This window comes from Necator americanus, chromosome I (genome assembly GCF_031761385.1).
Source record: "Necator americanus strain Aroian chromosome I, whole genome shotgun sequence".
Classification (NCBI taxonomy): Eukaryota; Metazoa; Nematoda; class Chromadorea; order Rhabditida; family Ancylostomatidae; genus Necator; species Necator americanus.
The window spans coordinates 11,730,355-11,742,122 of NC_087371.1; the positions used below are offsets into that span (position 1 = coordinate 11,730,355).

At 38.8% G+C, this 11,768-nt stretch overlaps 2 protein-coding genes across 3 annotated transcripts in view; both read right to left on the reverse strand.

Moving 5' to 3' along the window:
* The window catches only part of RB195_005195 (uncharacterized protein), a gene marked incomplete at both ends in the record, with an annotated part of 5,450 nt that extends 1,824 nt beyond the window's left edge, over positions 1-3,626 (reverse strand). For both annotated transcript variants that reach the window (XM_064177546.1, XM_013435609.2), the window contains 13 exons: positions 1-97; positions 428-517; positions 575-712; positions 773-932; positions 1,002-1,153; positions 1,214-1,291; positions 2,044-2,161; positions 2,218-2,328; positions 2,741-2,823; positions 2,910-3,049; positions 3,109-3,187; positions 3,248-3,349; positions 3,522-3,626. The exon at positions 1-97 is cut by the window's left edge and continues 23 nt beyond it. In XM_064177546.1, coding sequence (XP_064034671.1) covers positions 1-97; positions 428-517; positions 575-712; positions 773-932; positions 1,002-1,153; positions 1,214-1,291; positions 2,044-2,161; positions 2,218-2,328; positions 2,741-2,823; positions 2,910-3,049; positions 3,109-3,187; positions 3,248-3,349; positions 3,522-3,626 — 1,453 coding nt within the window. The remainder of the gene's footprint in view (positions 98-427; positions 518-574; positions 713-772; positions 933-1,001; positions 1,154-1,213; positions 1,292-2,043; positions 2,162-2,217; positions 2,329-2,740; positions 2,824-2,909; positions 3,050-3,108; positions 3,188-3,247; positions 3,350-3,521) is intronic.
* A 6,431-nt stretch (positions 3,627-10,057) lies between these two features.
* On the reverse strand, positions 10,058-10,835 carry RB195_005196 (uncharacterized protein; the record flags this gene model as incomplete). Its single annotated transcript, XM_064177547.1, has 2 exons — positions 10,058-10,247; positions 10,798-10,835. 2 exons carry the CDS (start codon positions 10,833-10,835, stop codon positions 10,058-10,060), a joined length of 228 nt encoding a protein of 75 aa, XP_064034672.1.
* Between the last annotated feature and the right edge of the window lie 933 nt (positions 10,836-11,768).

Consider the following 11,768-nt stretch of genomic DNA (forward strand, 5'->3'; position numbering starts at 1 on the left):
GCACAAGATGAATGTACATCAGTGGATTGTATTCGTGTCCACCTTCCAACATCAATCCAGCTGTTATACACCCGTTTGTTGGGTCCAGATTCTTTGCCTAAAAACAACCAAACTCATTTCATAAATAATGCGGTTTTTCGTGCACACTTTTCTCAAAACTTTTCTTTTTTTCTTTTTCTTCTTTTTTCTCAAAACTAAAACAAACAAAACTCCTTGAAACCCAAAGCATACTCTTGCTGATTTTGTAAAATTCTCTTGTGTCTTTTTAGGGAACTTTCAGTACTCACCTCCCAAAACTCCCCCTCAAACTTCAATTGGTACAATTAATGAGAACCGCGCAAATAATGGAATGACGCAGTACATTGAGTAAAGTCACTTCAAATGGAAAAAAGAACGAGAACTGCATGAAAATAACAAACGATTTGACCTTTACACACGTGTCCACAGTTTCCTCGGCCATGTGCCTGTAAGTGGTCCACTTTCCTCCTGCGATTGTGATTAAACCAGATTCCGAAACCTGAGACCACAGAATGTTACGTGAGTTGATGTTAGTAAAATGTTGAAAAAAGCTAACCTCAATAATATGATTTCTAGCGAGACTTTTCGTATCTTTCTTGTTTGGATCTCGGACAAGTGGGCGTAGTCCCGACCATGAACTCATCACATCACCACGTCTCACAGAAACATCTTTTGAGAGGTATCCACGAATTTCCTGCGGATTAATATAATTGTGTTCACGTCACGTTGTAGTGTACTGAAATTGATTTCATACTTGTAAAATGAATTCTACATCCGAGTCTTTCGGAATTGGTGATAGAGTGACTTCCGATGGTGCGTCCGTAGTCCCAGCGATGGTCATTCTTTCCCAAGGCAAGAAAAAGATAACACGGCCATCTGAAGTGTCCGGATCGAGAAGACCGGTGTTAGACGGGCTGAAAAGTTCATGCGTAGAAGTTTAATATACTCATTAAATGATCTTCTTCTCAAAAATCAGTGGTAACCTGTAGTATCCCGGTAGAACGATATGTACTCCTGAACTTGGGGCACAGATAGGCTTCGTCTGTGGATCGGCCATGAGACGAATAGTGTCCGTGGAAGGTCCAGTAGCATTAACTATACTTTTCGCTTTGATGTCCCATTCATTGCCAGTTATCTTAAAGAGAGCAAAGTACTTCTGCCATATTTCCTAGTGAAAACATAAACCGAACCATACCATGTCCCTAACATGAGCTCCAACAACTTTCCCATCTTCGTCTTTCAGCAATCGTTCAACTTTTGTATGATTAACGCACTGAAAAAACGTGCCAACGTTAAAATTTTCAACATTTGAACAAAAAGAATGTCTAAATAGTGACGTGAGTGAGAAGATTGAGTTAGAATAGTGGACCGGCTTCAAAGAACTTTCAAAAGCAAATTCCTAATTACTTGATAGTTTCAAATTACGAGCTCCACAACGGAGTGGAATGATGTTGGAAATATAGAACGGAACACATCCATTCACCTAAATTTCTTGGTGTGTATACCTGCCTGGCCATAGCAAGGTTTTGATATCAAATTAAAGATTTAACTATGGAGTAAGATTTTAAGGAACGAATTCTGAAATAAATGAACAATTTGAAAAGATTGAATCTTATTTATTTTTATATCTTAGCTATAATTAATATTACTTGTATCAGGACTGGTATTTACTTTCGATAGGTTAGGGTCATTTTCTATTCTATTCAGCGATTCTCGAGACATACACGTATTCACCGCGCCGCTTCACTCTCTTCGCTCACGCGGCACCTCAAAAATTTCTGCCACCACCACGAGGAGACAAGATATAACATTACAACATTCATGTTACTTTAAGCATCAAAGTATATAATCGATTAAGCATTCAAGCAATGAGGTCATAGTAATAACAAATCGACAAAAAGAAAGGGAAGAAGGAAAAAGATGTGAAAAAAAGAAAAACGAGTGAATGTAAGGACTAAGTTCGTGGAAACCGTTTTCAGATGTGTTAATGAACACTTTGAAATATGCTTACAAAAATGAAATCACCTTTGCTCCATGTCTAATTGCGGTTAGTACTATCGCCAGATTCATCCTTGCGTCATTATGGGTTCCATCGTAGTAAATCAGCGCACCTTTCAACGAATCACTCTTAAGCATTGGAAATCTGTAATTTCCACCGTAAATGTAGTTGCAAACACGAAAAGTAGTCAAGATACCTACCGTTCCATAGCTTTTGTTTTGTTAATATAAAACGAATTCTTTAGAACGCGTTTACCAGAAACAAAATCATATGCTTTGATGCCTGCCCAATAATATGGGACTTGCCATAGCCTGAAAATATGTTTCGTAGGTACGGTAGTATGATATATTTAAGTTTTTTTTATAGAATTCGTACAAATTTGAGCTGATAATAGAGCTGAACACAACTCAATTTGGGTTGCAAATTTGCGGCCGTTCCACTAAATCTTTGGATCGGTAGAAATGAGTCATGTTAGCTAAAAATGCCAGTTCTTTCTAGTAGTGTGAAGCCAGTAAAAGTGTGATTGACTTAATGAATCTTATTGTCACATTAAACGCATAATGCGATCGGCAACTATCAACAGACACTAAGGCTGCAATGCGGTAACATAAGTAGCATCAGTGAAGTGGAATTAAAAGTGACTGTATAAATTCAAAATTTTGTAAAAGCATGTTTAGAAAATGGAAAAGAAGAGAAATACTTCAAAAGGAAAACCGAACATACTTGTAAACTGGAAGCATTATAGGTAGAGGTGCGCTGAGGTGTGGAGCTATTTCAAGCAGATTAGCACGTTCGAATAACGCTTCCTGTAATGAAAGACAAAATGATTGAATTAAAAAAAACATGGTACGATACAACAACAGATAATATCATTATTTTTGGTACTGCTAACCTTGACCATGCGATACTGCTCAAAATCCGCTTTCATAATAGCAGCCTGCAGGTACCGAACACCTCCATGAATCAACTTTGTACTTCGCGAAGATGTTCCAGAGGAGAAGTCGTCCAACTCTACCAGTGCTGTTTTCAACCCTTAGACAATTTTTTGCTTACTTTAGGGTCCAGAAGTGTGAATATAACGGTTTGATCACCTCTAGTTTGTGCGTCGAGAGCAACACCGGCGCCTGTGGCGCCACCACCAATAATGAGCACGTCGAACTCTTCGTTAGTCTACAATGATTTCGTTGGCTTTCCTGGAATGGAAGAAGCGAAAAGAAGGGGGAAAAAAACCTTTAAAGACTCGATAATTTCCTTCCTAGACGGTAGTGCAGTCGATGGTCGCTTATTTAAATCGGCCAACTTATCCGCATGTGCAGTACGGAAGTATTGTTTCTGAAAATGCAGATTTAAAATTTCTGGCATAGACGCTTTGAAGACACATTGCTGCTCTTATCTGCAAAATTTGAATCATACAAGGATATAATATAAAGGGTTGAGGCTGCTGTAAGTGCACTTCACAATGTTTTTTTCTGCAGGAGATAATAACCAAATTGAGCAAACTCACCATCTGACGTCTGAAGCGTCTTTCATTTGTGACATCGAGGGTGAGGACGGCGGCAGCCGACAGCCCCACTACTGCCCCGGCTTTCGCCAGTCGGGAGGCGAACATTTTGGGAAATTAACCTGAAAATCGACTAGTATTGAAACGATGGTATTTTCACTTAGAAAAGTGCGATGACGGTAAAATATACAGTCAAAGCAATTTCATACAAAGAGTCCGGTCCGCTCTTCTAATTCTCAGAAAACAAACAAAAAAACAGAAAAGGAAACGGTGAGCTCGGTCAAAAAGGAACTCATAACAACAGCCTTTCTGTCTTCCCAGAGATGTGTGCCTGGGGAAATCAACAACGGTAGATCATATCCTGGTCATTTACCAAGTAGATCAACTCATAAAAAGCCCATTTGGGCATATGTGAATATTCCTTTACCGTTCCAACTTCTTTCTCATTAACACCAACATCAATAAGTAGGAAAACATGAGTGAAACGAGTAAAGTGTAGTTGGTGCCCTTACTTCTGAAAGTAAATCGCTAAACTAATCGGGGCCCTAAGACCTAAGCATTAGTCTTGGAAAATCCATGACGTGTAAGCGAAAGTTATTAAGTAAAAAAGTAAGATAGAGCGTCCAAGAAAGAAGCGAAGAAATAAGAGCGCGGATGAATGTACCCGTCCCTCCCTCTCCTCCTTCTCCCCCACCAACAACATTTTCCTCAGTGAAACTATGTAACGCTCAATAACAATCATCAACACGTACGATGAGTAAGGAAATCAACCGGATGGCCGATATCGATAAAACGAGTGCTCATAACAACCCAACAAAGCAGCTGTGATGAAAAACAGTGATGACCGTAAAAAGTCATGCGGCAAACATGACGCTATTACGAAGTCCGAAGGCGAGGTCACGTTCACGAACGCATTCGTCATAGGACAAATATAGGAAGATTCCCCTTCCCCCCGCAATTTAACGAGAACATAAGTTAAATAAATTAAATTAGGGTAATATTTCCAAATAGAAGACTTAAAGGGAGCAAACACTAAAAAATTAATTTTTCTGTTAAGAATCAACAGATAACAGCCAATCTGAGATTGCTGAAACTTTGACTTACTTGGCGAAAATGAGTTAACGTTCAAGCCAGCGTAACACGAATCTGACGTGGTGAGGGAACCCGTGGGAAAAGCTGGAGATGAGATTGTAGATTGCAGGATCCTTGGTGGTTCAGCTCATCTCTCCTTAATCGTCGTAAAAAAAAGGTGGAGGAACCGCTTTAGTTCTTAGGAGGCACGTTGGAACACTCCTCTATGTGAACGTTCCGGTCTTCTCAGCACTATATTCGTTGGTTTCACTTGAATAGGCTGGTGATGGGACCTCATTAATCTTTGGCCGCTCGCACTTGGATGCGGCGCGTGCACAAGAGTGGCGCGTTACACCTGAAATCGTCTTGAAAAACGCCGTCTTCCACGCCGTTTCCTATGACGATCAAGGAGAGAAAAGCGGAACCACCCTGGACCCCGCAATCTACAACCTCATCTCTAGCTTTTCCCGGGGATCCCCTCACTATGCCAGATTCGTGGTATGCTGCATCAAACACTGGAATTCGTTATATGTCGAATTTGCAACATTTCAAAATGAGTTGAATAAAAACCTTGAGTCAAAATACTACATATATTATATAATACAAATATTATTATAAATATTATATAATACAAAATAAAATATATTTACATGAGTCAAAATATTACTGAAATAATCAAGCATCTTGCATAGTTATGAATTATACTTCGAATCACCTCCTCATGTAATGTTTGGTAAAAAAAAGCTAATAAAAAGAAGAGAGGTCTTCAAATTTCACAGGAAAATCAGCGGCTAATCGTTGTCGTTGTAGTGGACCACGAAAACACAGTGCGTCCACTGTAACTCTGTCTGTGCTCGTTTCTTTTTTCCTCTACCCGGAACGGATCTGCAAATTCGACGCTCTTTGCGGGCGCTAGACCTGGCATTATAAGTGCAGACAACTTTCAGTCATTTAAGAAATCCGAAAAAAACGACTTAGGGTTTCCCTAAGGAGGCAGAGAAAATGCAATATTATCGAAAAAGGCTACTACTAGGTACCAGAAATCCAGATGGAGTACGAAAAACCAAAATCCTGAAGGACAAGAATCTATATCACTGTTCTCAACGAGAAAACACTTCCGTAGAAATAGGAAGCAATTGCCGCTACAAGAAGTAGAAATTATATATGAGTCGTAACGATACTTGAAGGAAAAAAAAAACAGATGGCAGCTTAAAAGTCCTGTTACAAAGAGGTCATGTACAAGAACCTGGCACATGTGTGCGACAGCCGTCGTGAACGCCGAATTTTTTTGTGCGTTTGTGTGCTGAGCGAACATCTGGCACAGCTTATAGGCAACCGAGGAGAGACTGATGCGATGCGATTCCTACGACAATCGATCAGTTGAAAAGAAAATATTTTCTCTGAGAGATGACTGAAATGATGGGAAGAGAGCGGGTGACATTTCACTACTAAATAATACATGACAGAAAAATGAGATTCGTTAACGAATGAATAAAATAAATAAACAACGACGATAAATAGGTTAAAAAAAGCGGTAGAATACAAAACATTGAACATGAGACAAAGAGAAAACGACGAGTCCGATCAGAAAATACCAGCACTATCAAATATTTAAGAGCAAGGAAATCGGAAAGGGTAAAACTAGATTCGAAAAATGAAGAAAAAATTCTCGCCCAATGCTCGCTGAAGTAGTCATTTGCAGAATTTTCGATGCGAATGGACCCATGAGCGATCCGATCAAAAACAAAAAGAGGTCTGATTGCACAACATTTCCTCGTCACGACATCGTCTGCTCGACATATGACGTCTTTTAAGAACCAATAAGTGAATGAAATAAGCGGAAAATGGTCAAATGCAGGTTCAAATCCATTTAGTTAGGCTAACACTCACACGTGAACCGGTATGGAAAATGTTGTCTACCGTTAAGTAGAACTTATAACATGAAATTCACCTGAAGTCAGAACAATGCGATATGTAACAAGAAAATAATAAAGAATTTTCGCGGAGTAGCTTTCATATCAAGTGAATGCCCCTTGCGGATTAATTTGCAACAGCAGGATAAACAAAAAATGGAATAAATAAACTATAGGCTCCAAATCTTTAATAAACTATTTTAGCTATTTTTGAAACATTAGCGTATTAGAAAATCAGACCAACATTTGATTTTCGTATTTCTCTCACAGGTTTTCTCGAAGAAAAAAAAGAACCACTGACCAGCGAAGACTTCCACTTTCACTTTCCGAATCAGAAAATACCGATGTTTTGAACAACTGAAAAATGCAGCCCACAAAGAAATCAGTTTAGTGGAAAACAGCTGCGCATTCGAATTCCTCGTAGCCGTTTTCTTTTCTCTGGTATTTCAATAATTCAAATTTTCGGATTTTGCAAAGGACCGATATTTTCGGTGACCTCGCACTCGATTTGTGCGAAAACTGAACAAGTACAGCACAAACACAGCATGGATCACAAAATGGGACGCGATAAAACCACATACGACGAGTGGAGAAGTGACATGGGTGTTGTTTACTGAGGAGGTGAAAGTGGCGTGCGGCAAACAACATATGTTTATTAAATATTGACCAGTTATCAAGTTATAACAAGAATTTTTCTTCTACAACATCTCAAAGTAAACCGAAACATTTTAATAATAACAAGAATAATCTAATATACTAATAAGTTTTCAATCTATTTCTCAAACTCACTTAAACTTTTACAAGTAACTGTTACTGTTAGATAATGGAATTGAACAATTCAGAGGAATTTTCTCCAAACGAATGATTGGAAGTTTACAAATAAAACGGCTGTAAAGAATACGACCTCGTCAAAACCATAGGATCTGCGCACTGAATGAATAGTACGCAAAATTATGAATGAATAGAATGAAAAAAATAAATCAGAAATTTCGAAATCATGAAAAAACATCACAAGGAGGGTAATTAATGAAAACATATCTTTAAGAACTCATTGGCCAAATATCATCGAAAAATCATGGAAGGTTAAGGACAGTAACATTAGTAATCTGACCTTGAGAAAGGAAGTGAACCTTGACAACTCCATTAAGTCGCCGCGAATTCTACATATCTATAATGAATGTCAGGGAGACATGGAATAAAACTAGTACAACGAAAGTAGAAGTAACGGAGCGACTGGCCTCGCCAAAAACACAGCTAATTTAATTCAGAACTTTGCATTACTTCCTCCCTGCTTCAAAATAACGGTTGAAAAAAAATTCTGCAAATTTGTGGAACTTTTTCCTTTTCGGCATGCACAAAAATCCGCATTGTCTTCAGAATACTAACCTAAGAGCTATTTTTCCTTTAGCACTTCATTCTTGTAACAACACTTACTCTCATTAACAAACTTTTCTTGTGGAAAATAAGTAAATAATCCACTTGAAAGACATCGAAAAAAAAGAAAACCGCGCAAATAATTAATTGCGATGCTGATAAGCAACGGAAGACCTGGATGGGTGTAAAAACTGAGGTTGAGTCAGCAACGGAAAGCGAGAAACAGGACGGCAGACGGACGGCCGCGAATGTGATGCCGGACGTTCCTCTATCGATTCGCCGGCAATAAAAGCGCCAGTGGACTCGCTAAGCTAAGAAAATCCAACCTATTTTCGCTTTTTTGACAACAATTCTCCAATCTACGTGTCCTCAGGCCGCAGTATTCATTTTCCAAGCCTGAGTAACTTAACATTAATATTAATATGCTGTACGGAGTGGATAAAGTTCAGCACTCCTTCGTTGGATCGATGAGGCAGCGTGCAAAAAGGGGCAGCAAATTGTCAATAGAGAACCAGTGTTAGTAGAAGATATAGGAGTTGACCGAGAAAGCCTCGGGACTTTGAACCCTCAGGGAGAGTCACGTGCGAATCACGTGCGGCCAGTCGTTCAAGGATAACTAATTTCAAGGTGTTAGCAGCATGAAAATGTAGGAACATAGGGACGTTCAGCTATTAAAAAAATCCTTATAACTTTTAATATCCTAGAAATGTTAGTTTGAGTGTTATGGGACCCATAGCGTGTTGAGATATGAAAAGAGCATATCCCTTTGATCAAACCGTGTTTATAGCCTGCTTAGAAAAGAAAAGCGAGAGCAAATTCTTCAGCTTAAAAAATCGCATGAAAACAATAGTTGTTATCGTATTATGATCTATTTTTTAACGATCAATATACCATTTATAGAGTTTATTGAATCGTAAGCAAAAGGGATACTGACCCAGAGGATGTTGCCTTATTGACAGCATATAAAAAGCCGCGACAAAACCATGCTACTTCCGCTTTCTGCACTCGAACCGCATCCTAAGTCCTAATATAGTCCTGGATACAGGAAAGATTCGCCTTAGCTTATTCCATTCGTCTCTTAGATTAGCAATATCCTCTTTAATATAAAGAGAAGTTCTGTAACGAGGAAAATTAGCCGTTGTGGACTAGTCCCTATGTACTTCGGTACACACATTAAAATATATAGCTGCTAGTTTAACTTCAAAACTTTGATCGTTTTTTAAGATAAATATACTGCTAGCATGAATATATTCACTTATATTACGCCAAATGTCACAACACTTCTCAGCTATTCAGAATTCTATCATCCAAAAACTTTATTAAGAGTACCTTCCATTTCATATGCATTTCTGCGGTGCTATTTTTTTATTTCGGTTCTTTTTTACGATTTCTATTATCAAGCGAGCGCTTAGATTATAAATCCTAAGCGAATAAACAGCCATTTGTTCCTAAGAAAGAAAACCTAGATATTTTGCATAAAACCATGTCATAAACTTGATTTTTGAAACGTATTGAAAGAAAGCTATATCAGTAAACAATATAAAAGGAATTCTCCCTCGCCTATGAATTAAAACACGTAAATTAACAATCCATAGTTGCAACCACGTGAAAACCAGGTTGTCGCGAACGAAAAACATTCATTAATTTGCAGTCGGTGTAAATATCTGGCGACACAACCACCGCTACACCAGACCACTGCAGGGTACAATTGTTGGTGAAGAATCAATGCATTGATGGAGGATTGAGTTCTGGATAAGTATTGGTGCTCAGCAAGTTAACAACCATAAACGCAAGGAGAAGCATAAATACAAAGAAAGAATTGCGTTTCGTGGTGAGTTTTTCAGGATTTTTCCAAGTTTATACCAGAGAGCTAAAGGGTTCCCTACTTCAATGAACACATTGGAAGATTACTCCACATGCAGCAATGCCAAGAAAAACAGTTATGGAACGAGGAATTGCATAAGAGAGATTTAGTTGGAGTTCAACCAACATTTTCATAGATACAGGACTACGAATAAATAACAAACGTTAATCGGTAATGGTTAATGATGGCGAAGAAAGAGCTCGAAGTATTATGGAATTCTTCATTTCCACTTATAGAAGAACCAGAGAATACACCACATGTTGTTTATTTCGATATTATTTTCAGTGCAAAATCACTAGATTCAATGCAGCGGATTGCTAAGTGAATTTGTGCGTTGCTTTGGCGACTACAAAAACTTGAAGACTGAACGGATCATTCAGAAGAGATGGCTCACTTTCACTTTTACTTGCTTGTTCACTTGTTGCTTGTTTGTTCACACATTGATTTGCTCCCTTTTTCCTATGTTTTATCTTCGGTCCACACTTGTGTAATGTGCAAAGTAGCAAGCTAAAGAACATCTCATCAAAATGCCCAAATCGTTAGCAAATTCGATTATATTGGGACCAGATTTGATAGCGGAAGATTTCAAATGGATTTCATGTCGCTTTGTCGCTAGAAGGCATGGCACGCTGGAAGACATGTAATAAATGGACAAAAACAATAAACTCTAATGGCACTGTAAATAGAAAGTCCAGCAGAGAGCTAGGCATTCATCAAATTGTTTTGTTTATAGAAATCGGGCGAAAACACCTGCGTGAAACACCGGATACACAATGAACATAGCATCGTTGGGGTAATCTAAATCTTCTCAGAGATTGCTCAATTTTTAGCGATGGACTTAGTTCTACCCTCTCTAGCAACCTACAGTTTGCAAACAATCTTGGCGCAGTGGTAGTGGGCGCTGCTGCTATCCAACTGCGCCGCCAGTTCAATTCCTGGGCAAGGATGTTAAACCGAAAGCCAATCCTTTACGGAGAAGCAATGTCGACACAATGATAGGACTGAGCTCAGACAAACCTTTAGCAAAATTCTCGTGACAATAAAAAAAAAAACTTACTTGCATTTCGTTGGCGAAGGACTACAGGCAGATGTCATTTCTTTTGATCATCGGTAGGTGCTTTCCAGGTCATCTTTTACTTCCGATGCGAGCCCAGCAACAAGTTTCGCGTCATCCTACCGCAGTAAGGATCACATCGATTCTCTGAAGTAAACAACACAAATTACAACTTCAATGTGTTGCGCTTCACGTCAGTTTGGTTCCTGTCAATTAACGATTTTCATTTTGGTAATCACTGAGATTCAAATCTAAACGCAATCTATTTGTTCCTTTGTACTCATAATCTCCACAAACAACAAAAGTGATGTTGGATTGATCTATAAAAAGCACAGCATTCGAATAAAGTTAGGTAGTACTAATTTTCTGCAATGAAACACATCTTCCTGCTACATTTCCAGAAAGCGAGCGACTCGTTAGTTTAGTTCACAAAAAACATGCAGTTTGAAGTTTGAAGTTTTAGCGGTGAACTGCTTGGTTAGAACTGAATGCTCTCATTCTGATCCCATTGTGCTGCTCAAACGTATGTTTTGAAATTAAAATGAATTAGCAAATGATTCCGAGTAGGCCATTTTCTAACTTATTACGAACTATTCTGATTTGGCTGCACAACTCATTCTCTTAAATAATGTAATATATGTGGTAATAATATAGAAACATGAACTGTGAATACATTATTACAAATGCATGGTCGGGTCAAAATGACATGAGCACGGCGCAGATGCGTAAGCGGTTGCGCTGGAAGCGGCGCGATTGAGCGTAGCGTTAGGAGTGTTGAGCTAGGATCTTTACTAGCACCATCTTTCGCTGCAGTTCCACATCGATTCCACCTGCCTTCTCCATCGCACCGCTTCGAGCGCAACCGCTTACGCATCTGTTCCGTGCTCATGTCGTTTTGATCCGACTATAGGCCCAAACTGAAAAAGAGATACTCTCCGTAGGAAAGTGACCTCACACAAGACAATAAAATATGT